The sequence below is a fragment of the Leuresthes tenuis genome, unplaced genomic scaffold (assembly GCF_036924035.1).
Source record: "Leuresthes tenuis unplaced genomic scaffold, fLeuTen1.0.hap1 SCAF_1, whole genome shotgun sequence".
Lineage (NCBI taxonomy): Eukaryota > Metazoa > Chordata > Actinopteri > Atheriniformes > Atherinopsidae > Leuresthes > Leuresthes tenuis.
Window position 1 is genome coordinate 17,686,651 of NW_027325355.1, and position 26,026 is coordinate 17,712,676.

The following is a 26,026-nucleotide window of genomic DNA, read 5'->3' on the forward strand; positions in this document are numbered from 1 at the left end:
TTCTTCTAGCTCAGTGTCTCCAGCGGCTTCCTTACCTGACTGCGGGAGTCAGATAGGCCGGAGGGGGAGGCAGAGGAGGTCTCAGTGTATCCCGATGAGGGGGAAGATGTTGGTGTCGGTGTGTTAAGATCCGTGAACGAGGAGCAAAGTGATATTATGGAGGTATGACGGGGTACAGAGAGCAATTGATAGCTTTAGCTCAGGGGGAAGAGTGGTCGTGAACATCCTGTAACCGCGTGTTACGCCGTGTAGATTAAGTCGGGGTGTACGAGTGTGTGTGGATGTGGCTTGAAGTGTAAAAGCTTCGAATGCTCAGCAAGCCTAGAAAAGCTCTACATAAAACAATCTATTTACCATTCTTCAAGCTTTTTTTCTAGGATTCTTTAGGCATTTATTCATTTGTTTTTCACTTTTTTCAGCTCAATTCTTGTACCTGACCATTTTCAGGGCAATTTAGGTCGGTATGAGCCTATTTTTTTAAGTTGTTGATTGACAGCACATGTGAGATGGCTACGATAACCTTCATGGTCCCTCACAACAAATATCTGGGTTTGTATTGTGAAAACAATAATAATCAGTGCTGATTTCTAAATCGGTGTACATTTCAGCCAACGAAGTCCCTATGCTGCCACTAATTCGCTCCTCAGTATCATAGCCTCAGCGCTGTTCAGTGAGTGTATCGTGTGTGTCTGGGGGGAGGACTGGTGTCAACACCGAACAACCATCTGTGTGACGCTTTGCCTGCCGGGTTGATGAACCACACAGACTGATACAGTCTCTAAATCAGTCGAGACAGACGGCCAACATGCAGCAAACACAATGCAAACCACCCCTCCATCACACACACACACGCCCTGCCTCCGTCTTTCTTTCTCTTTCCCTCCTCCCCCTTCATCTCTTGGGCGTTGCCGGTCTCTACTTGTTAGCTCTTGGATGAGCAGACGGTGCATTTCCCCGACTACATTCACCGTGACACTGCGTGTGTACGTGCAGGCAGGATGTTTCTCAGTGACTCATGCGGTGATCCTCAGTGATCCTCGGCAGCAGCAGTCGTTCCATCTTTTTTCTTTAACGTAGCTGTGAGCCTGCTTTGACTGAACCTGTGCTTCAGTTGCCTTGTTCCTGGGTTTTGTTTGTGATTGTCACAGTGTGACGCAGCACTAATACCTGCTGGGTACTATGTCAAGTGTACCAACACTGCGGCGCAGAATCAGAGCTCTGCATGTCAACTTTAATAACAGCAACACCACTGTGGCTCAACAACAACTTGTTACTCTTTCACATATGTTCTTTCAAATATGATTTAACTTGCAGAAGCTGGAGTGTCTATAATAATGAGATAAAGAGTTGTTCTAAATAGTGGAGGTTCCTCTTCTGAGCAGTGGCGAGTTAGATTCTCCAAACTGAGAGTGCACTGATATGAACTGCTCATATGCACTTCACAAAACCCCAACTTTAAACAATGTAAACGTCCCTTTAAAAACCAAGCCGACGAAAATCCAAATGGAAAACTCAAAGCTTCACTACAACAGCAACTTTTGTAACCTCAGAAGTGGAATGTCATGTCTTCATAAACAAGTGAGAAGGAAGTTTATCATCTGTTATGAGCACACGTTCATATTGATTGTTATAACAACTGTGAAAGCTCCAGGTTGAGAAAAAGAATACTCAGAAGGTTTTTCAAATCTAAAGCCAATTTAAAATAGCACTATTTCCACTATGTAGTCCATAAAACACATTCATGTCAAAGTTGCAACTTATCTTTTTCTTCTGCTGGTTGAAGTTGTCGATGATGACACCAATGAACAGATTGAGTGTGAAGAAGGAACCAAAGATGATGAAGATGACGAAGTAGAGGTACATGTACAGGTTCACTTCATACTCAGGCTGGTCCTCCAACTAGAAGCAAGACAAAGCTTAAATGAAAATTTACTGACTTTCATATCAATCCTCTCAAACAGAAAAAGCTCCAGGCTTTGGATGCATTTCACTGTGTGAAAGTGATTCGAAAACTTACATCTCGAGAGTCCACAGCTGCATACATGATGTCCATCCAACCTTTAAATGTTGCCTGAGTGCAGATAATCAGAAGTGTCAGGGTTTAAATCTACAAGATGGGATAGTCAGACAGTCTGACGCCTCCCATGATAATAAGAAACAATGTGTGTCTTTGAGAGAACATTGACAGAAAAGATACCATTTATCATTAATTAGGTGAGCTGCAGCCATCAGTGCTTTTATTACAATAATTGCTGCACGTGACTTTGCCAAGAAGCAGCATTACAGTCAATTACATCAATTTATGTCTATTCATTCCGACTATTCCATACGATCTGAAGGGATTTAATTGGGTAGCGCCTAAACAAACTATCCTTATTTAAAACTACACTATATATTGTAGTTCTACTAACTATACAAACGGCAAACCAACAACAGAGTGATTCAAGCTACAGTGATTATTTTTGGCATAATACTGTTTTATAAATAATACTTTGTTACGAATCAGTTGCCCCTATGGAGATACTACTGTTTGCTCTGCATTTAGAATTTTACCCTGTCAAAAAAACATGGAATCATCACATCTATTTCACTGTTCGAAGTGTTGCAGTTCGTACATTTCACCCCGAGGTCATACGTATCCGACTCTAAATCAAAGCCCTAATCTGGCCATCCAGTGATGGACCCTGCCTCTTGCTCAGGGTCCAGGGTAAGGCTCGAGCCCCTGTGACCTCATTACCGGATAAAGCAGGTCTTGCTCATGCTAACACGTATAAGATTTAAGCCAAGGGGAATAGATAGATTATAGATAAGACCATTACTTCTGCATATTTGGCTACATAATGCCGACTTACCACTTGTAAAAGAGCCAAATAACCGGCACCGACGTTGTCAAAGTTGATTTTGACATTCTTCCAGCGAGCGCTGTCGTTGATCATATTCAGGCAATCGGTCTTGTTGTTGACGATGCTGATGGGAAAGACCTCTTCTGTGGTGGTGTTGATGCAATGGTAGTACTTCCCTGCGAACAGGTTGACGCCCATGATGCTGAAGATGAGCCAGAAGATGAGGCAGACCAGCAGTACATTCATGATGGAGGGGATGGCCCCCAGCAGTGCGTTCACTACAACCTGGTGAGTTTGAAGCAAACGGATACATTCAGCACTTTCCTTTAGCTAAAACATGGGTCTGCTATTAATCTACTGCTCTAAAAGAGAAAATGTGTACATCTGATTTGACTGAGCCATAAGGCCTATGCTTTCAGGGCAAAAAAAAAAAAAAGGCTAAATTACACATTAAAGTAATCCCATGTTATTCTAAGCTGTATTTGTTATATTCTGGATGCAGACAAAGCTCTTAACACCATACGTATCTACAGAGACAATTTAACAACGTGACAGTTGGAAAGAAGAAGGTGGATAGGTGAAAAAGTTAACATTTGATAGGTAAAAAAGCAAAACAGAAAAAAACCTTAGAGAGGCGGGATGAAGTCACAACATTTTGTTTGACTGTAAATGAAAAAAGACACACAACAAAGAAAAAAATTACAGGTCAAAGGCACCACACAAGCAATATCAGAAAACAAAGCCTGAGAACAGCTATATACAGTAATCCATTGACACAATGTGAAGAATGTCATGCAGATAGAAGAGCAGTGTTGAATTGCAAGGAAAAGATATTTTCACAGAAGTTGAAAGAAGCATGCAGTCTTACAGGCAGAACTCCTAGCCAGCTAAAGCTACTTAACAGCATTTCTATCTGCAAAAAAGAACTATCTAAATTATACGGTGACATTTTCCCTTTGGCATTTTCCCAAGCGGAGGACAATTAAACGCTGGGAAATTGTTTTTGTAGCTTTGATACACGTAGAGCAGAAATGACGTGTTAAATGAGAAAAATCAATGGCTAACTGAGAGCAGCTAGAAGCACAGCTTTAACAGACTGATACCCCGGAACTTTTGTGACGTTTTTACAAATAGGTTTGTAAATAAAGCTGAATTATTGCTGAAAATATTCATACTGTCCTGCACATATGGAAATATGAAGGCTTTCTTTTTAAGCTAAGCTAGAACTATCTTAGCTTTAGCTTAGCCTAAAGAGAAACAGTTAGCTTAGCTAGCAAAAAACATGATTTAACACGCCTTGTTGGTTCGGGTCATGCCGAAGCTTTAGCTTTACATTTTATTCAACACACACGAGTGTAATACATAATTTCCCCTTTTGAAAAAAAAAAAAACCACAGCTAAAAGCTGAACATTTGATACAAGAAATGCTGTTTTTTTTTTTTTAAGCATGCAGATGCAGTTGGCGTTTTAAATTGAGAACAAGAGATTGGCCCAGAGATTATCATATCATAGTCAATCTAGTTTGCCATTGTTTCCTTGTGTCCTTACCCTCATGCCCTCAAAACGAGACAAGGCCCTCAGGGGCCTCAGGGCTCGCAGCGTCCTCAGAGATTTGATGGCGGTGAGCTCCGAGTAGCCCAGAGCATTTGCTACGAGGCTGACCAAAGATACCTGAGAGACGATAATGTCAGAGAGAAGCAGGGTGAGGGGGTGAAAAAATTAAAGGAGACCATCTGCATTGTAGCAGGCTGCAAGCTTTATTTTACCAACTTAAAATACATACATCCACAATGAGGAAGTCGAGCCAGCACCAAGCGTTGGTGAAGTACTTGACGAAGCCATACGCCACCCATTTCAAAAGCATTTCCAGGATGAAGACATAGGTGAAGACCTTGTCTGCGTACTCCAGCACCGTCTTGATGGTCCGCCGCTGCTCGATGTAAACATCCTCGAACGCCTGTCCACAACGGATTCATGATGAATTGAACATTCAGATGAATTATGACAATGGTAAAAATCTTATTATCTTTATTATATCCTGTTACAGAGTACCTTAGAACTGAAAGAGGGTGTATTTGATAATCAACATGGCTGAATGATAAGTGTAAACACCCACTTACCAGAGCTCCACTGCTGAGCAGGATCATGAATATGATGAAAGATTCAAACCAGTTGTGCTCCACTATGATAAAGCAGGTTTTTCTGAGTGTCCACCAGCTCTTATACTTGCCTCCCTCCTCATTGATCTGACAGCACTGGAACCTGCGCACACAGCCTGCAGGCATGGCATGGAGAGAGGAGAAAAAAACCCATTAAGTTCATAAGCTGCTCATTTACAAGTGCTTTGTCAATTTTAACAGCTTTACGAAAACTTAAATCTGTCTGATCCACTCTTGTTAAGCGCGTCGAGATTAAAGGTTGCCGAAACATCAAAATGCCTCATGTAGGTTAAAGTCTCCTCGTTGTTCAAAGAAGATCTTGTGTTTTCCATGTGCAATGGGTGATCCTATTACAAGTGGGCAGCTCCAAGCACAGGTGTAAATGCATTTAGACCCAGTCGCTCAGACTGCATTTGGAGGTGGTGTGGAAGTCACGTGGCAACAAAAAGACAATGTCTAATCTTTCATTTCATTTCTGGCTCATGTTCCATCATAAAGGCACTGAAATGTCAACACACTGTAATAAACATGACTCAGGCAGATCTGGAACGGTGACACAGACTGTGTTTAGAGCAAGTGGAAACCTATTTTAATACAAGACGCACACTGACGCACTTAAGAGCCATCCACTGTAATAACATCACCTAATGGACATGAAAATATCAGATGTAAGGGGGCACACGTCATCATATTAGCATGTTCTTGCTGCATACATTAAGTTTTTGCACTGGCTCCCATGCAATCTACGATAAGTTTATCGCTTTGCATAATGAGAAGTGATCCAATGTAATATTACAGCACAAACGGCCAATCTTCTCCTTGGTAAGAAAGGCCTGGAATCGTTTCACCTCTGCATTTTTTCGCTCTGGCCCACTGTCCAACAGCCCACAATCTGTCCAGCCAACCACATATCATACTCACCGTCTGTGAAGCAGGCCTCCGGGTCCAGTGACTCCTCTGGTTCCAGCTCCACTGAATCAACCCCATCGCCTGGAGGTCGAATATCAACTGTGCTCCCCTCCGATGAGCTCAGATGCTGGGGCTCTACGTCGAGCTTCTGCACGAATCAGGTAGAAAGATAAGAGGGCGTCTTTACATGGCAATGCAAAGGTATACAGTGGGCCAGTAGTTACAGGAGCCAACCTTCTGAGCTGGTTATCATTGTGATTCTCCATTCACATGTACTCCAGTGCCACAGCTGTATACCTTAGTGAGGAGAGTAGGCACTGAAATAGCTCACAGAGTTGGGCTCTTTAAAGTCATCATGATTGTATCATCATCATCACATGCAGCATCGATCAAATGTACCTACAGGCTTCGGTATGAGTTTTATCTAATGGCTCAAATCCGATTATGTGGCAAAGGGAGGTTGGTGTTACGGAAATGCACTGTGGGTACGTTTGATGTGGCCTCGGTTCGAGGAAGAGTGCATGCAGTATTCCAGTGCATTATCAATCCAAGCCTGAAATAGTACCAAGCAGAACGTGTGCTCGAGTATTTTCATGTCCACTGACCACAAAGCAATTTCTCTATCATTTATCCCCTTTGCCAAAATTTCCTTTGACTTGTAATTCTTTTCCCACCCTCAAAACGTAGAACCCGCCCTAGAAAAGGCTCCAGAGCATTTTCATCAGTGACATGAAAACACGGTATTTCCATTCCTTGAAAGCGGTGTACAAGCTTCTTCTGTTGGTGCTGAAGTAGACGGATAACCACATTAGCTTACCAGCAAAAACCAGTACTGTGCACTGTTTATCAGACAGCATGTGATCTGGTGTCTTTTTATCGCCATAGGTAGACATACTCAATTAGCACCCATGCATACCCAGAGAACATAAAGGACTAACTGGAGGGCTCAGTGAATTTCGTCCCTCTTCTCAGCGTTATGCAAAACATTTACAACGGACAAGTGTTGCTGCTGTTAAGTTCAGTCGACACTGTTTTGGTTTCATTTGGAACCCTGCCAGCACTTCTCTGAAACCCTAAAATGGCTAGATTTTTGCGGTGATTTAAAATTGCAACATCATCTGCATATAGCGAGAATTTTCTGGCGACGTGAGGCCTCCTGTCTGCTTTTCTTTGGGCAAACATGTTTGCATTTGGCCTCATGTCTGATCCGTCTGAGGTTTGAAGTGTTGGTACATGTCATCCTAGACAGTGCAGCAGCCCTGATTGCCGTGGGACCCAGCTAATACGGCATGGGAATGATGGAAGCATGCTGCTCGCCAGTGCATCCTTTTTTTGGAAGGGTGTTTTCCCTCCCACTCTCTTTCTCTTCATCAGCAGAGACAGAACCATTTTACCTCCTCTGGATGTGGAATGTATTAGGCATTTAATGCGTCCTATAGCTGGTAGATTTTATTGGAAAGTTTTACTTTATTCTAACGACATGAGATAATTGCAGTGAAACAAAAGTGGATAACATCTGCATTCAGGCCAATTCACAATCATTTTGTACAGCTACCATATTTGGTAGCATAAGTAGGATGGATTTTGTTTCTAATTCTAAAAATAAATGTCTAAAGAGATGCAAAAGTAAAGGCTTGTCCTCATACTCAGCTGATTTAGTATAATCCATTCATTTTGTGACTCTGCAAAAATCAGTATTATTCTGTCAAAAGGATCCCGTTCGAAATAATCCTGGAAAGAATCTTTCATTCGAGTTACACAGAAAAGTATGTACGAGTTTTCCATGCGTGTGTGCATGGGCTATGAACCGGTCAAAATGAATTTTGTCCAGCTACAGCAAAATTCATTCCTCCATTCGTTCTTTTTTCTCTACGTTCTCCTCCACCTCCTCTCTTCCTTCATTCTCAAGCTCGGCGTTGGATGCCAATCAAGTCCCAAAACCAAGTCAAAACCAAGCAATGAAATCAAAAGCAAAGGTCATGTTAGATGAGCTTGTCTTTCAATGACAAAAGAAGGGTGGTGCTGTTCATTCCTAATGGTTTGTAACTGTGATACAGCCTGATGCGTAGAGGTAAATCATGAGAGGGGAAAGGGGGGTAAGGGAAAACTTTACAGCTTTAACAGTGCTGCTGTATGGGGCAGGGGAAAGGCATAAAGCAAAGGGGGTGGGGGACGGAGGGCAGACCAGGCAAAGAACGAAAATGGGCAATCCATTGAAGGTATGAGAAAAAATATGTTGTTTGTCTGTAAATGGCATAGGCAGTCCTCATGGTTAGTGCTATGGTACAATAAAGTGATCTTACAAGTCTCTTCTCACTGAAAACCTTGAGAGCGCCTGTGAAACAGCTGCAATAACAAACGGGGGGTTAAACAAAGTCATACACACCAAAAGCCAGCACACAACCACAAATCTGCTTTCACTGGTCAGCCCAAAAGACTCAGCTGGGACACAAAGTTAGCCTCCTACTAGACTTAGATCTCCCTTACGAAATATTTCGTAATAGATGCAAAGGTTGATATTTCTATGCTGGCAATGACAATAAATACTACTTGTACTGATCTCACACAACATGCACACAAACAGCACACCCCTAATATTCAGTGAGTAAATGTAAAACACATAAAATGATGTTTACCAGCTCTAACTTTGAGTAGATGACATCGGACTCGAGAAATATTTGATCAAATATTAGAGTTTCAATTCACCAAACCCTGGCTACAGGGTGTAAAGATCAGCAGGGAAGTGAGAGAAACACTGCATGCCCTATATGAGGAGTCACGGCTAGAAACGGTGTCTTTGGTTGTTTTGAAACACGGGGGACTGGCGCCACACCCACAGTGACAGGTTGACATCACCAGGGAGCACAGACTCAACGCTCCGCCTGCCTGCCTGGCGACACTAAACGGCAAAACGTAGCGCTTGCTCTGTCAGAATCGCTCAAATTATGTGTTGATGGGAAATTATTTGATTCCTCTTAAAAGTCCTGTCATACCCTGACGTACAATTCCGAGCAAAAGTTTCAAGTCACCCCTTATTTCTTTCCACTTTGCTTTCGAGGAGCCAGACTTCAGATCTTCTCCAGGCTTTCCGGAGGTCTTTCAAGGGCTATTCTCCGGCTGTCTTGAATAATATAAGTGATCATGCCTAATATTGACTTGAAAAATCGCTGCCCCCATTTCCCATTACCCCGGCAATATCTTAATAAATGAGGGATGGCTCAAGACTTTTTCCACTGTGCTGTATAGCAGCCTCTGAACATTTCAAAAGACCGGCGTCACTACATTTATCAGAATACATCCGAACATACACATGTAACAACAGTAAAGATATACTGCAGTATGTTTAACCTGAAGGTTCCCTCAGCAGCACAGCGTGATGCGTGGACAAAGTCATCAGCAGGTGTTTTAACACAAACTGTCTGAATGTCAGGACACTTTTTTCCAAAGGCCACCTCAGAGCTAATCTTGTTAAATTCACACTGATCGACAGAAGGTGTTAATTAACATAAATCTAAGAGAGGTGGTCAAGTAAAAAAACAAACAATAAAAATAAACATCTGCGTGACTCAAAAGATTTCTTAAAAGCTGGCGGGGACGTTGGTCACAGATTCGTTCATCTTACCTCTTTACTGCCCTCCACATCTGATGAGTCACTGCTGAAATCTTCTGTGTTTAGATTCTCAAAGTCTGACTCGCCCACAGCTATGGGCACCGTGACTGTGAGGCTGGGGTTGTGAATAAATGACATATAGTCACATTCCTCCGCCGGGAACTTCACCGCAGTGTCCCCACCTACCCCAACCACCAACCCTCCGCCTGGCCTTCCATTGCCCTCCATCATGTACACCCCGGTGGAGTCTTTGGTAATCTCCAGTGTGTGGTTAGAAATGCAGTTGCCCTTGCCGTTGCTGTGCAGCTCATCCAGGGGTTTGCTCTCCTCTGCCCGACCGGAGGCCTTACCGCCTCCGCCGAAGCAGAGGCTCTGGAGGAACTGCCGCACTGTGGTTTTGACGAATGCGATGCCCCGCTGAATGCGGCCCACAGCGATCTGCAGGTTGTTCATCTCGCTGTCTTCGTCGGTCGCTGCCAGGTTGTCGGCACTGAAAGAGCTCAGAAGTAGAGCCAGGAAAAGATTCAGAACCTAAGGGGAAGAAACATTGCGGAAGGAAAGCTCGTCAACAAAGCAACAGAGACGCAGAATATGAAGCGATGGTCTCCATTATGGAATTACATAAAGGAAAATGTCATACCACAAGGTTCCCAATGACCATGACCATCATGAAGACGATTAGACACATACTCTGTCCTGCCACCTCCATGCAGTCCCACATGGTCTCGATCCACTCTCCGCACAGCACCCGGAACACAATGAGGAAGGAGTGGAAAAAGTCGTGCATGTGCCAGCGGGGCAGCTCACAGTCCTCCGAAATCTTACATACGCACTCCTTATAGCTCTTGCCAAAGAGCTGCATGCCCACAACAGCGAAGATGAACACGATGATGGCCAGCACAAGAGTCAAGTTGCCCAGAGCGCCTACTGAGTTCCCGATGATCTTGATCAGCATGTTCAGGGTGGGCCACGACTTGGCTAGTTTGAAGACCCTCAGCTGTGTGGAAAAGGAAATTCAAAGTCACTCATCTTGATGCAAAGCAGCCATGTCAAAGAGGAGTAAAGCCTCTTCAGTTCTAAAATTGATCGGTCTCATCATTCACTGTTCTCCAAAAGCCAAAAACAACATCTCAGTTTTACTCAAGCTTTAACATATTATTGAGATAGCCATTAAGGTATGACCTTAGTCGTGATCAAGTCAAGTACTTCTTATATTTCTGCTTATAATACAGACTTTTAAATAAGATACATATATTCCGGGGCTCTTACCAATCTAAAAGACCTGAGCACAGAAAGGCCTTCGACATTGGCCAAGCCGAGCTCCATCAGACTGAGACTAACAATAATGCCATCAAAGATGTTCCAGCCCTCCTGGAAGTAATAGTAAGGATCCAGGGCAATGATCTTGAAGCACATCTCTGCTGTGAAGATGCCTGTGAACACCTACAGAGGAGGAAGAGAAAAAGCTTTAGCCACATCTGCTTCATGCGAGATACGTCTACAATCAAGATTCCTTCTGCTTTTGTTCAGTTTTATTGAAGCACAGCCGATACTTGCCAGGTTGCCGACTGTGAGGACATTATCAAACTCTTTGGTCATGGGGTAATGCTCCATGGCCATGAAAAGAGTGTTGAGGACGATGCATATTGTGATGGTCAGGTCTACAAATGGGTCCATGACCACCATGCTGACAACCTCTTTGATCTTCAGCCACGCAGGATTACAATCCCAGATCAGACAAGTGTTGGCAAATCTATACCAGCAGGGTGGGCACTTCTGTCTCGATTCTTCAAGCTCTGGAGAAGGAGAAGCACCTTTCACATACCTTGTGATGCTCTTAGAATATAGTCGTATTCATTAGTGCAAATTCATTCATCATTACATGCAATCTCCTTTAGATTACAAACTAATGAGGAATGACTTTCAAGACGAAAAGGAAATATCGACAGATCCTGACCTTCCATGGTGTTGGTGAGGATACTGGCGACACTCATGGCTCTCAGCCGGCCCCCTGGTTCGTCTAAATAGTCCATGGAAGGCTGGAGGAAACCTGACCGACGCTTCTTCAGCTCAGTATCTGTTGTCGTCCCCTAGAATAAAAATCAAATTCAGTGTTTTTTTTGCAGAAAGTATACACTGGTATCAGGCAACTTCTTAAAGCTCTGTTTCATGCTTCACCCAAACAGAACATTCAAACAAAAAAGGTGGTGTGTGTGTGTGTGTGGGGGCGGGGGTCAATGTTGATGCAGGTCAATGGGGGAAAAAAACCCATGAAACAGTTAAGTCACCTCAGGCAGCAGGAGACCTACAGGAGAGGTTGTTATAGAAGTTCCACCGACCAGAGACACCACGCCGTTGCAGTCCACAGCGCAGTGCATCTTGCCGTTGGTGGGCAGCATGATCCGCGGCGCCCCGAGGCTCGTCTGGCTGACGGCGCTGCAGCGGCGCTCAAGGCGGCGCGGCAAGAACAGGGAGCCCCGGCGACTGTCGCTCTCCTCGAAGGTGCTGTGCTCGTCGTCGGCGAAGTCGTTCTCCGAGCCCATGTCGCGTGCTCGGCCTCGGAAGCTGAACAGGCTGGCGCGGCTGTTCCTCCGGGGTGAGAAGAGGGACCCACGGACACTCAGAAGGGACTGAGAGAGAAAGAGAAAAGAAGTTTCGAGCGTGGAGGAAGGTACAACTAACTGAGGCTAACGTACAGGCTAACGTACAACGTATGTAAATAATAAACGGATTATGTCTCTTTCTAAGTTCCTTTTTTATGATACACAGGTTGTAAAATCAGAGCACAGTTCAAAGGAAAATTACACTCTTACACTCGTGAAGTGGTTGCAGAGATACAGTTTCTAACAAAGCACTGAAGGCTGATGACAAGTGGCATCTCAAATCTCATCTGATTAGTGAGAACTGCTCTACTCTACTAAAAAAAGCCTCCCTGGCAACTCTTTCAAACTATCTTTCTCCCTTGTCAAGTACACACCGATAGCAGCAATAGCATCATCAAAACTCTGACCAGTCAGGGAATGGACAAGGACCAGTGTCGTTTGGAAGCTGGGTGAACACCTCAGACTCTTTGTAGTGTTTTTTTGAGCTCATCTTTTACAATGCGTACATTAAGTGGTGCCCAGAAGGGAAATACGACTCATTAGATCATTTCCACATCAGAGCAGACCTCACAACCACTGGAGGTAGCATTTTGTTTCAATGTAATTTTATCCTACATGAACAAACGCCACATGGACGCATTTCGGGGAGATGAGTCTTGTTTCTAGAAAGGGGATGTGGGTATGACGGTTAAGCAACAGCGTTTAGGTAGGCGGTAAGTGTCAAAGTAAGATCTATGTGACTGCAAAGATGCTGGTTTCTACAGTAGATCAATCAGGAAATCAGAAGCCAATAATTTCCCCTCACTTTTGAGGGGAAATTTTGCCCGCTCTTGCTTCAGTTCCCTGAAGCCTGCAGCATTTGCCTATGCCGAGCTCTCTTTCCATCACAGCATTTCAATCAGGCTCAGGTCTGGCCTTTGACCTCATCGCTGGTGTCTTTCCTCCTTGGCATCGTGTTAACACACATTTGAATGCTGAGGATCAGCGCATCGCTTTTAAAGAGGCGGTGAACCTCTGTAAGGGCAGACTTAGTGTTTCACACACTGCTTCTACAGCTTGGCTTCGGTTTTGTCAAGTAAATAATGTCGTGGTGTCAAATTTCATGTGTTGTCGATGATCATAACTACTAAAAACTAACTTCCAGTGTTTGTGGGCAGCTAATAAAAACAGTTTTAAGCCAGACTAAAGAACTATTTTGTGGTTTTCTTTTTATTCTCCTTTATAAAAAGTGACGGGATGGTTAACAAAAACTAAACATTTCAATGACAACATATCATAATAGGTGCACATAGTTTGATTTGATTGTTCATTCCACTTTTTGTTTTCTTTCATCATGTGTAAAACATCCAAAAAAAAACCCACAAAGGTCCAAAAACAACAGATTTGATTAATCTGATGTGTAAAATTAGAAGTTACCTGGTTGGGTGAGGAGCATCTTTTCTCATAAGAAAGCCGGTTGGCATCAATGGAGAAGCGGAATGTGGACCTCTTGATGCTATCCTCAGACTCAGACTTGTGGAACTTGTCCCGCACCCCCCTTTCCTCCTCCTCCTCCCTCTGCTTCCTCTTCTTCCGCCTGTTGCGTCGCTCCTTGGCGCTTTTGGAGCTGAGCTTCGACGTCCCCGAGGAGGACTCCGAGGTTGGGCCCCCTCTCCCGCTGTATTCTCCGCTTTCTGTGGCTGCTGCCGCGGCAACCTGCCAGCCAATCGGAGCACAAAAAAAACGGTCGTCATGGCAACGCGGCGCCTGTCTCACAGGCTCTTGTGGATTTGAGCGGAGGAGAGGAGCCTGGCAGCTGAGAGAAGCAGCGATAACACGCGCAGCCAAAAAAGCCTCAGACACTTTCTAAAAATGGACGTCTGCATGTTCTCATCCAAAAAAAAAAAATCCTTTTTTTTTTTTCCTTGCGTTTATGCACTCCCGTAGAACAAGAGTAATTATTAAAAACATCAAGACACTATTTCAAATAATTAGGCAGTCGCACAACACAGTATAGCACATATTGTAGGTTGGTGCACCTCTGCTTTTGCTGTTTAACTTTTATCTCTGCAGAGCAGTGAGAATTGTTTCTGTGTGCCTTTAAGAGTCATCTTTCATCTGTTTTTGAATGTGCACAAGCCTGATGAGTCAAGGTTAATCCAATGAAGGAAGGAGCAGGGACAACGAAGGGAGTCTAAAAATCAAACAAAAAGAAGAGTGCAGCAATAGAGAAGAAAAAACGCTTTGATGCTCCACCAGTGAGGAGGAGACTGGAGGGACGTCACACAGATCATTAAAAAGGAGGAAAATTAGAAAGGGATAACCTTTGAAATGTCTTTCAGCGTCTGTAGATGTGTTCAAGATGCGGCCCAAGCTGGACTGTTATCCCTTCGCATTAGTTATCAATTCATTTATTCTTCAACTATCTTTTTTTTCCCTCATCCATTGCCTTTATCTAATTGCTTTCTACATTCCTTTTAGACATCGGAAAAATAGGTCAAATACTTTAACAGCAAAATGCAGATTTAAGAGATTGATGCTGGATAATGAAACTCTAACCACTGCACCACTCTGTAATCTCACATTTTTTCCTTAAACATAAATAACCACACAGAAAAAATATTATTCACACACAGGGAATCCCTATTTGTTACAAAACAACTAAACTTATTACTGCCATTGTCTGGGTTTGTGAATATGCCCGATTGGCTGATCAGGGACAGAAAGTGTGGTTGCTTTGTCTTGATCATGAGCCTTTAAATACAGATCAGCAGCCAGAAAACTAATTGTTTTTCCACTATCTAACTCCACGTTCGTCTGCAAATCTTCTTCTCCCTTCAGGTCAAACAAGGACTCCTAACCGCCGAGGGAGAAGCAGAGGGGTGTCAGTCATCCATGACAATAAATCTGGGTCTCCCTGGCAACGCTGGCTCTCATCCAAGGAATCATTATCAATAATTCAGCAAACAAATCAGAGCTCCCAAAACACCCAGCATTTTCAAACCTTTTATACTGACTTCACATTAACGGCCTTCTCATTCAAATGAAATGTACGAGATAATCACTTAATTAAGCGGACGTACCGAGCAACTGACTGCCACCGACTTAATTTGAACTTGAATGTGTAAAAACAAAGGTTCATATCCTGCCTGTGCCTCCTCTTGTTGTCTCTTTAGCTGCTCCAGCATGGCCTGGAACTCCTCCTCCTTCTGCTGCGCCTCCTCGATGGTGGCCTGGTTCTGCTCGTCGTAGGCCATGGCCACCACAGCCAAGATGAGGTTGACCAGGTAAAAGGAGCCCAGGAATATCACCAGCACAAAGAAGATCATGTAGGGCTTCCCCGCTGCGCGCAGCGTCTGTCCCCGTCCAAGACAAAACGAAAGGAGAACAAAGTGAGGGTGAGCCATCTTGAGGAATGAAGATATTTCATCACAGACCTAGTTTATAGGAAAATATTTGCATAGTTTGGCCAACCTGCTGGTAGAGGTTTTCCCAGTAGTCCTGGGTCATGAGTCGGAACAGGGAGAGGAAGGCCCAGCTGAACGTGTCGAAGCTGGTGTAGCCGTAGTCTGGATTGCGGCCTGCTTTGATACATACAAAGCCCTCTGGACAGAGCCTTATAAAGACACAGTGGTGTTACGGACAAGTAACGCGCCTCCACATAAAAACATACAAGATTGAGATATCTGCATGATTACAGGACGTCAGGACAAGACACGCTATTCTCCGCACAATCTATGCTGCTTTGTTTGTGCATAACTGACAGAAAAGGAAGGATATGTCTGCAATCCAGTAGAAATATTCAAAGAAAGCCATGGTTTAAATATAAAAAAAAAAAAGCTTAATTAGACTGTATTAGTAGTATGAAGTGTCACTGTTTCACAAAACCACTGAGAAGTAGCTTCAATAGCAACAAAACCCAACATTTGAAAAGAACGCTTTCTACTTTTAACAAAACACATCCCATGAAACGCAGCCATAGTTAACCAGCCGTTTCGGTTCCTGCGATGCCTCAGTGCGGTGGCGAGTGTCGACACTAATTGTGTATGCCCAGCTCTGCAGTGCGTCTAATTGGCCATATAAATAAAACATGTCAAGCCTTACCCAGCGCCACTGCCATTCCCACAGAGCAAAGCGTCCCTGCGGCCAGGGAGGTAATAGTAATTACCTAAAGAAGAGGAGAGACAGAGGGACGGCTGGTGAGAGCCACATCACAGGGGTGAGGCAGCAGATATGAACAAACAGACTGGGGTGATGGGAGCAGATGATGTATCTGTGTTCATCTTCTTCAAAAATCACTTCCAATTCATATCAGGGCAAACTAAGTCACTGATGAGTAAAATTAAATTTTTTGTCAGTATTGTCTTCTCTTTCTCTTTCTCATGGAGCTGGTGCAAGTCTCCTCGACTCATGCTTTGCTAGCACTTCAGGCGTCTCGTGCCACACAGATGGGCTACGGGGGAATGACGAGGGCTGGCGAGGGGGTGAAGGGTTTTTATTGTTGTGGCAATTATCCGCCACATGTGCCCCATTCTTCCACCAGGGCTCGTTATAGAGAGCACAGCCCCTGCTTCCAGCCATCTCTGTCATTCTCTATCATGACAGCACACCAGTGTCTGACCCAACCCTCCCCCCCAAACATAACCACCACTGCTACTACCCTGATGCACGTCTGCATATAAAGCAGCTAATATCTGACTCAGACCATCTGGGGTGGGTGCAAACTTGACCCCGGTTAACCCTTCTGTGCGCCTGGCAGACATGTGACTGCATTTCTTTTTTTTCGGCTTACTCTCGTCGCTGATGTACTCCGTCCAGTTGAGGGAGCTTTCTGTGTCGTTCTGCACAAACGTGGCGTTGATTTCCAGGGGGCCGCCGTTGAAATACATCGTGTCGTTGGCGGCGATGTCGCTGGCGTTTGTGGCGTTGCTCGCAATCACCATACGCACGCACTTCTGCCTCAGGTTGCCCATGAAGAGCTGCAGGCCGATGAGGGCGAAGACGCTGAGGCAGAACACGGTGAGAATCATCACATCCGAAAGCTTCTTCACTGACTGAATGAGAGCGCCAACAATGGTCTTCAAGCCTAAACGGGACAGAGGGCAATCGGGGTGGGAGATGAACATCGCACAGCGATTACTGTCTGCTGATTACAGCCACCATCTTGTACAGAGTAGAAGCTGCTAATATGAGCTTACAGTAGCAGGTAGCCATGGGGAATGCAGTGAACATTCCTGTATGAACTGTTTGCTGTCATACAGGAATCAGGCTGACACAGATCACTGCTGATCGTGGATAAACTACCAGAGAAATGTGTGGTTTTTTTCATGCTCCACACAGCACTATAGTGTTTGGGCCTCTGGGATTGATCGTTAGTGAATAATTTGCATACATTTTTTTCTGAAATATTTCAACAGGATCTTCCTTGGAGAAACAGTAAAAAATTTGGAGTATGCCGTCTTCTTCCTGGTTAGAATATCCATTGGACGGTTTACGCAAGCTCTTTTTTGTGCAGCCGCAAAGGTCCAGTGCAAAGTTTGTATAGACACAGCACAATGTACAAGAGCACTGAGCAACGTGGACAATGAGTTGAATTGTGATTTTGGCAGTCAAATAACTGGTTTTATACGTTTCGTGTGCAGAAGGTTTGCGAAGCATTAGGAATGTGGTCACAAACAGACAAAAGTCCCCACTACCTTAGCGTATAACAGCCAGGTTTGGCTGTATTATTGATTATATTTAAGCCCAGGCTTTGTCGATGAAGCAAAATGATTATTAAAGCAAGGTTTGGGCACTACTCTTGTTGAGACTTGGAGAAGATTGATGTCAGCGGTGAATTAGTTTAGCTCGAAGGGTCATTCAGATTTTTTTGTATGTGGGGTAGTGGGAAGTATCTATGAAGAGTTTAAAGGGGAACTCCGGTATTTTTAAACCTAGACCTTATTTCTGGCATGAATTACGCCGAGAACAATTTGGCAAAAGTCGGCGTCCTTTGGAAGCTATTTAGATATCTCGCGATCGGTGTATATCCATATCACGGAGTGAACGGGGCAAAGACGATGCAGCCTCCAAATAAGGCATTATCTGTCTTTATTTCACCAATACTTTAAGAAGAATGAATGAACAAACGTGTACTATAGCTCTGTTAGCTCATAGCTGCTGTTATGTGGCTACTGGTGGCTATAGGAGAGCTAACGGAGGGATTTCTACACAGGCACTCTACTGGGACCACTTCATCCACACGCCCCCCTGGAGCACAGTTTATTTACTCCTTGCCCTGTGACAGTCAGGTAACTTCACACAGAGTTTGCTACTGCTAGTTTTGAGCAACATGGCAGGATATCTATCAAATTTTGACAATGTGAACGACGACTTTGAGTAAGATGGACGTTCTTAGCGAATGAGCTGTGCTGCAGCTATGCGTGTGGATGAAGTGGTCCCAGTAGAGATGTGTGTAGAATTCCCTCTGTTAGACGTCATTCATTCGTCTTAAAGTATTGGTGAAATAAAGACAGATAATGCCTTATTTAGAGGCTGCATCATCTTTGCCCCGTTCACTCCGTTATATGGATCACGAGTTTTCTAAATAGCTTCCGAAGGACGCCGACTTTCGTCAAACTGTTCTCCGTGAGTAGATAAACGTATTTCATGCCAGAAATAAGGTCTAGGTTTAAAAATACCGGAGTTCCCCTTTAATGAGAAAGTGAACTGATGTAAAAATTCACCTTATGCTCTTTCTATAAAATGCTAAAGTTTATGAGGTTTGGCAAAAACAACTGCTTTTCTCTTGTTCCCATTTTGAGTAGCTGTTAGCTTGGGTCTCTCTCAACTGAGACTGCCCTGACTCATGAGCTCAGGCTGCAGGAAAAACTAACCTTAAGAGTGGTTAGTCTTTAACTTCAAGTTTGCTTTAACTTCAAGGAGTAAACAGCTAGCCTAGCCCTGTCATCGAAAGCTAATAAATAAACACGGAGGGAAAAGGGTTGAAACATCAAATGGCTGTTTTTTGAAAAGGAAAACTACACTTGTCATTTTAACATTTTTGATTTTGAGGTAATCAAATAACTGGGGGGGGGGCTGTACTCTGCCTCTCACCCAATGACAGCTGGGATAGGCTCCAGCTCCCCACGCAACCCCAAATTGGATTAAGCGGGTATAGAAAATGGATGGATGGATGGGTGTTAATTCGTTAACTTTAAAGGTGGTGGTAAGTGCATCTTTATACATAGCCAAGCTAACTAATTCCAATCTTTATACAAAAATAAGCTAACTACCGGGTGGTTCTTACATCATATCTCCTCCTTCAACTCTCAGAGATACAATAGAGATAAGAAACTATTCCTTAAACACAGTGGCTTCACTCTGACAACAGATGTGGAACTTACACATCGATTCTCTACATCATCGTAACCTGGCTGTCACTAAAACACCTGTTGTTGCACCTCCGTTGTCCATTGTGCTCTGTCCCAACCGCATCCCATAAGGGAAACACCAGCACTTGCTAGCATTGCTTGCACTAGGCTTTGCGCTGCCATAAATAATATGACAGATCCATGTAAAGCTGTCACAGCTAGAATCAGCACTATGCATTATGTTGTGGTGTGAGAGGATCATTTTTAATAAAAAAAGAGTCAATGACAGTTTCCTGGATGATTTACATATCTGTTAGCTTGTGATGCAAATTATGTTCATGTCTGGATTATGATTACCCAACCACCACTCACCAAAAAACTTTTCCATAAAAACACACAACACTGAACAAGACATGCACAGGAAACGAGGTAAGGAGGTACCCTACACACACAAGAGCTTGCCACAAGAAAATCGGCTTTTGCAATGTCTCATGCAAAAAGGAAAAAACAAATAGTGCACAAAATCTACTTGTAAGACTCCCAAGGCAAGAATAGATTTCAACCAAAAAGAATTCGGCCTTAAAGGATGTATCTAAAAGCCAAGAATCCTGTCAATCTGTGGAGATTGGACCCAGATTCCAGCTTTTACTGGCCTTGGGACGAAGGCAGCATGAGGGGCGACGACGAGGGTCGTCAGGCTTAGCTACAGTGAGATGAGCTGAGAGGGGGCGGGGCATGGGGAGTGTGTTTGGATGTTAGCGAAACGCCAGTTAGCCATTAGCATTTCATTTACCCTACGAGCCTTGATGGCTCTCTCACCTGGGATGACTGATATTGTTTTCAGGGCTCGCAGAACCCTGAAGGTTCGCAGTGCTGAGACATTGCCCAGGTCCACAAACTCTGTGACATATCTGTAAGGGAAGGGAGGGGAGGGGAGGGAGGAGTGGGAGGAAGGGAGGGGTGGGGAGGAGGGCATTTTGGGGAGAGGTGTGGGACGCGCACACGCACACACGCACACACAAGTCAGGCACCCACACAAGGCATCACGAGACAAAAGTAGGGTCATGGGAAGGGGAAAGGGGAGAGGAGGGAACGGCAAACGGTCACACACAGAGGACAAATGGCAGGAGTGCTGGCAGCAGGCGCCGGCAGCCTTACCTGGTATTACTGAGATAGTTTTCAAAGCTCGCAAAACTCTGAATGTGCGCAGAGCTGAAACATTGCCTAGGTTTACAAACTCTGTTATATACCTGCAGGATTAAATGCACAGTTACTACAAAGCATTGCACAGGCAAACCCACTGCCCTGTCTCACACATCTGAGTCTCATACGGGCTTCTATTACACAAAACAAGATAATAGCCTTATGAAATCATGACATCAGTGTATAATCCTGAACATCAACAAATACTTAAACAGAAGAAAACGTGCTGTAATACTTAAGGCTTCATGTTGTAGTTTTAATAAGAAAAATAGCTGGTCATAGAGGCATGAAGGAAATATGGGCCACGGTACTCCTTGCTTTTAAGGGCTCATATCCATTATGACAGCAGATTTAAGATCCATGCTTCCAAAACATACACCAATAAGCTGCAGATTACTATGCCTCTTTTCTCTCTTTCTGTTCTTCTTGTCACAATCAGTGGGGCTTAGGCTGCTGGGATGATTAGCATTAAAAGCATTTGGCCGTTTAATCTATGCCAGATCGTGTTAAGCTGATCCTAACCACGCTTGTCATAATACTTACGCCATGAGTATAACACTGAAATCCAGCCAGTTCCACGGGTCCCGCAGGAAAGTGAACTTCCCCACACAAAAGCCCCTGGCCAGGATCTTTATAAGGGACTCAAAGGTGTAAATCCCTGTGAATGTGTACCTGGTCAACAAGGTGCGGGAGACAGGAGACAAATTATCATCAAATAATTTGAAAGCTTTATTTACAGGCTTTTGTCTCGGCATGAAATATTTGCAGCCTTCGAAACCGCTCATCTTCAGAGAGCTTTCATGAGAATTGCCATCTTTTCTGACTGTGCCTACTTACGGCTGTGATATTAAAATATTCTCTCTCAACAGCAAAATACAATTTGAAACTTTTTCAAACCGTTTAGCCTCATAACCGAGTCTGTGAATGACCTTTTTGAACATGTGTCAATAGCATCGACAGAAATTCTACGTGATACTTTTTATACACAGCTGACAAAAACTATGCTGATTCAAGATCGTCACTTCTATAACATTTGAGTGATATTGAAAGAGGGGAACATCTGGGGACTTACTCTACATTCTTGGCCCAGTCCGGGGGATTACTCAGGGTCATAAAAGCACAGTTGGTCAGGATGGTGAACATGATCAACATGCTGAACATCGTAGAAACAAAGTCAAGGTCCACAATGAAACAATTAAGCTTTCACCAGAAAGTCCCTGTTGTTGTGAACCCTCCGATCAAGAATACAACACTTCAAGCTGACAGTCCATCTTAAACTGTTCTTAAACTCTTAAGCAAGTCCGGATAGAAAGTGCGGCAGACATGATGTTAGCTCTTTACCAGCAGATCATTTCATTCAGTACTTTGTTTGATTTAAATCAAGCTGCGTCCATAGCAAACTCTGAAAGGATATGAGTGCACTAAAATTCTAATAGCTGTCCTCCTCAGAGGGTTGAAGGGACTTAGGATGTACAAGGCAGAAGTGGCATTGAAACGGAAGATCGCCTTCCCACGATTCAATACTATGAAGGTCTGAAAGACAAACAGATACAACAAGAGTTAAAGTCTCGCTCTTCTCCAGGTGAAACGGTAAAATAACAACACAGATGCATGAGTAACGGTGTGTGTATGGTATCATGTCATCATGTCTGCTTTAGTGCATGCGCGGTCATCTGTAACAGCAGCAATCACTGAGCTAGTCCCTACTCAGCCACTGCCCAAGGTCTGTGGTTGTTATCATTCTGACGACTCTGGTTGAGTTCACCTTCAGGCAAGACATGTTTTTGACACCTTGGTTCAACTGGCACAACAGCTCAGATTAGCACTTAACACCTCTGTTGGCCTGGACTTTTAAAGCTCTGACTTGGCTGAGAACATTAATGTTGAAATACACCGAGTCCTCCCCAGAGCACTGAGAGTACACACTCTACTACTGGCAAAGGAAAATAATTTAATAGGCTTGTTTGAGCAGTCACATCCATGTTCATACCCACAAAACCTGTTCAAACGTGCTAATTTTGGTCAAAATTAACATGAGTACTGTAACAGATCGTAAAAAGCTAGCCAACCCTTCTCAAAGTTCCTAAATGTACTTAACTTAGAGAGTAGAGGAGACAATAACACTCGAAATTGTGAAAACACATCAACCTTAAGCTTATCACTATGAATAGCAGATTCTGGAAAGCAGGCTTTAATGACTTTGCCAGAGGAAAACTGTAGCACAGTGAGCGTGGGAGGAAACTTCCACATATACCCATGTCCTTCTTTAAAAGTTTAGAGGGATCATCGGGCCGTTAACGAGCTCGAAAGCTTGGACTGGAAAGTGCAGACCTGTAATGTATCAAGATTCAGTGCATGAGTCACACTGCAATTGAAAGCTAAATCAGTCCACATAATTATACTTTGAGGCCAGCACCATCGGAAAACTTATCTCAGAGGTATTCATGCATGTTCTTTTCAATGTTTCTCTTGTCAGAGGGATTTGGAATGATTACACGAATAAATGTGAAACGGACCTTCTGATCACTGTAGTAGGGGTCGAGGTCCTCCAGGGGGGTTGAGACCAGGGGTGGAGGGATGTCCCCATAGATGAAGGGAAGAGATTTCCCCGCCTCCAGGTCGCTGTTGGGCTTAGGCCCGTTTTCATCGTCGCTGTCGCTGCGGCGCTCCGTCCGCGGTCTCCGGGCCTCCTCCTCGGCGATGCGCCTCTCGATGGTGGCCAGCGACTCGGGGACGAAGGGGCGGAAGCTGTCAGGTCCGGGCGGTACAAGCAGCTGTGCCATCTTGTCATCCTGCTCCTTCAGAGGGCAGCAAGGGGCTCAGCTTGGGAAGGGAGCTGCAGGAGATAGATAATGAGGGGGAAATGAGAAGCCATGGCCTGAAAATAGCCTTCATCTTGGGGGTCAACCCACCTACCTGGATCATGCTATATCACTACATGAAATGGTAGAATCCTTCCCTTCGTTAATCAGACTGAGAAAAGAAGTAAAAACAAACTGAGGCTCGAGCAGACCACTTGTTGCTTTTTCCCCCAACAAATGTCTACCCAACCCACTTCAACTTTGGCGGGTTCATTGCTGGTGGACAGCGCAGCAGCGAATACTAAAGGTTCATAGGAATGCTTTTCACAGTTGGCTGAAAAACTGCCGCCTGTACAGTCTGACAGCTGCCATTTTTCCAGTACAAGAGGCATTTTAGGAGCATCTGTAAATTGTATCTAGCTTCAGAGGAATGATTTTAAAGTTTAACCAATAGAAAGAAGATTTTTTGGGTTGTTTTTTTTTAGCACAGGAGGTACTGTATGAACTGTTGCTACTACAGCCTTCATGTTGATCTGATTCACTTCAGATCTGTGCTGCGTTGGAAGTATTGAGCTAATATCACAGGTCCGACCTTGTTGATATGTTGTCATGACTTCTCCATTAAAAAAAAAACAAAAAAACACCTCATATTCTGACATGTTAATTTGCCATCACATTTTGGCAGATGTAAACTTTGGTTGACATATAATTTATAAAGATACGGATGCATTTGAAAGGATGGAAGAGAGAAACCTTTGAAAAGAGCACTTTTCACATGCTAATGGTTCTGAGTGACTAATACCAATTTGAGTGCCTTTCTGGATAACACAATAGTCTGACGTTTGCGGTTTTATAACTAAAAGCCTAAGGTCCACAAGAGAATCATCACATGGAATACTCACAAATTTCACACCCATATGCCAACATTTTGGTTGAAGATAGTTCAGAGGACAACATATGCTTAAAATCTGCTAAAAGGTCAAATTTCTTTGATCACTTTAACCAAAGCAGTGAGGCAAAGGATGGAGGCTGTGATGAGGCAGTGAATGGGGGGGTCAGTTACCAGCAGTAAGTAAGGTGGACAGTTTGAAAAAGGACAGGCTAAACATGATCTATAGCGAGCACAATCTTGGCCAGTTTTCCCCATGAACTGCTCCGTCTTAATCTATTTATTGCTGCATTTAGCTTCGTGGGGAAAGAAGCCTCTGTGGAGTTAGAGGAAGGACTGTCTTTTTACAGTTAATTAGTTGGTGGATTGCCTCAATTTTGGAAATATGCACCGTTTTAACAACAGCTTTCAGTATAAATAAATGCTGTAGACAGTAATTATTGTCTTTTTTTTTCTTTTAGTTCTTTGGCCTCATTCAGCAGCCACACCAGATTCCCCTGTCAGCTGTCTACTGTACCACCCATTACAACCAGAGACCCATCTTGTTCCCACAGGAAATAGAGAGAGAAGGAACAAACAAGACCTTCCTAAAAAACCCTGGTGAGCCATTATCAGCAGCTCCTTGGTGCTTTCCCAGTCTGTGCAGTCTCACAGGTGGGTGCTGATCCTTGAGGGACATTGTACTGACTCGGAAAACAGCCCCCCCAGTATATATATATATATATATATATATATATATATATATATAGCAAAAATCTAACAGAATACTTGGCTTGCTTGTGATATTGTTGGCTGCATATACTCAGGTGACAATAACCTGATTCCAAACTTCATTCCCATTTAAGATGTAAGATGCCCCCTTTCTTTTAATCGTCGATGACAAATGATCATCTATCCCTTCAGCTGGGGCATTAGCAACAATTCAAATGGCCAGGCGATCATCCTTGACCTCCAAAGGTATAGAGGTAACTATCCTGCCTGCAGGAAAAAAAGAAAGCTGGAGGAGTCGGGTAGGGCCAGTGGTGGGGCTAAGACGAGGAACAATGATAATAAGTCAGGAAATTAACTCAGCGGTACATTTCAAGCATCAGTTGAAATTAAATTCTTTGTCCATAAATTCTGGCTTCCCCCATTGAGGGGTCTGAAAGCACACATCTATTTGTGTCCTACGACCTGCCCGAGGACCCTGTATTGTGATGTGTGGCCTGACAACTTGACCAGCATGGGCTGCTCGGAGGTGGTGGCGTCAGTTATTGAAGCATCATCTACCCTGTAGGCCCAACATCTACACCCACTTCTCAGCTCAGCTATCAGAGCGGTCACCCCTGAAGTCAAATATGGCATGACAGACTGACAGCAAGCAGTGACGGGAGACATTCCTGCGTTCTTGCATCCTGGCAATGAGAATGATTTTAGAATCTGTGAGAGGAGAGCCAATCTGATTCACACCCAGCTTTATAAAGTGGTTTGAACATCCAACGAATTTCATAGAACACTCGTACTATTCTAAATGACTCAAGAGACCTTGATACAAAGCTTCTCAAAGCCTTCTCAGGCCTCAGACTTAGGGGACAGACTCGCCTTCATCCAGCTGTTCCTCAAACAACTCTCCACAGCCCTTACCGTGTGCGAAACGTTGTGAAACAAAGGTAGAAGATTAGCAGACTTTCCATCAAAT

At 43.9% G+C, this 26,026-nt stretch overlaps 1 protein-coding gene across 8 annotated transcripts in view; it reads right to left on the bottom strand.

Annotated features, from left to right (window-relative positions):
* scn1lab (sodium channel, voltage-gated, type I like, alpha b) overlaps nt 1-26,026 on the bottom strand; it is a 33,542-nt gene that overhangs the window by 5,416 nt on the left and 2,100 nt on the right. For 2 of the 8 annotated variants that reach the window (XM_072385978.1, XM_072386052.1), the window contains exons 2-24: nt 23,175-23,494; nt 22,073-22,191; nt 21,731-21,820; nt 21,202-21,330; nt 20,275-20,705; nt 16,896-17,189; nt 16,208-16,271; nt 15,578-15,719; nt 15,253-15,459; nt 13,541-13,819; nt 11,810-12,151; nt 11,479-11,611; nt 11,079-11,317; nt 10,791-10,964; nt 10,162-10,518; nt 9,534-10,052; nt 5,924-6,059; nt 4,964-5,118; nt 4,627-4,800; nt 4,392-4,514; nt 2,853-3,128; nt 2,018-2,071; nt 1,762-1,899 (exon numbers count right to left, since the gene is read on the bottom strand). In XM_072385978.1, coding sequence (XP_072242079.1) covers nt 1,762-1,899; nt 2,018-2,071; nt 2,853-3,128; nt 4,392-4,514; nt 4,627-4,800; nt 4,964-5,118; nt 5,924-6,059; nt 9,534-10,052; nt 10,162-10,518; nt 10,791-10,964; nt 11,079-11,317; nt 11,479-11,611; nt 11,810-12,151; nt 13,541-13,819; nt 15,253-15,459; nt 15,578-15,719; nt 16,208-16,271; nt 16,896-17,189; nt 20,275-20,705; nt 21,202-21,330; nt 21,731-21,820; nt 22,073-22,191; nt 23,175-23,441 — 4,842 coding nt within the window. In that variant the 5' untranslated portion in view covers nt 23,442-23,494. Of the gene's footprint in view, nt 1-1,761; nt 1,900-2,017; nt 2,072-2,852; nt 3,129-4,391; nt 4,515-4,626; nt 4,801-4,963; nt 5,119-5,923; nt 6,060-9,533; nt 10,053-10,161; nt 10,519-10,790; nt 10,965-11,078; nt 11,318-11,478; nt 11,612-11,809; nt 12,152-13,540; nt 13,820-15,252; nt 15,460-15,577; nt 15,720-16,207; nt 16,272-16,895; nt 17,190-20,274; nt 20,706-21,201; nt 21,331-21,730; nt 21,821-22,072; nt 22,192-23,174; nt 23,495-26,026 lie in introns of those variants that run through there. The other 6 variants (XM_072386437.1, XM_072386284.1, XM_072386360.1 and 3 more) reach the window with 6 other exon arrangements.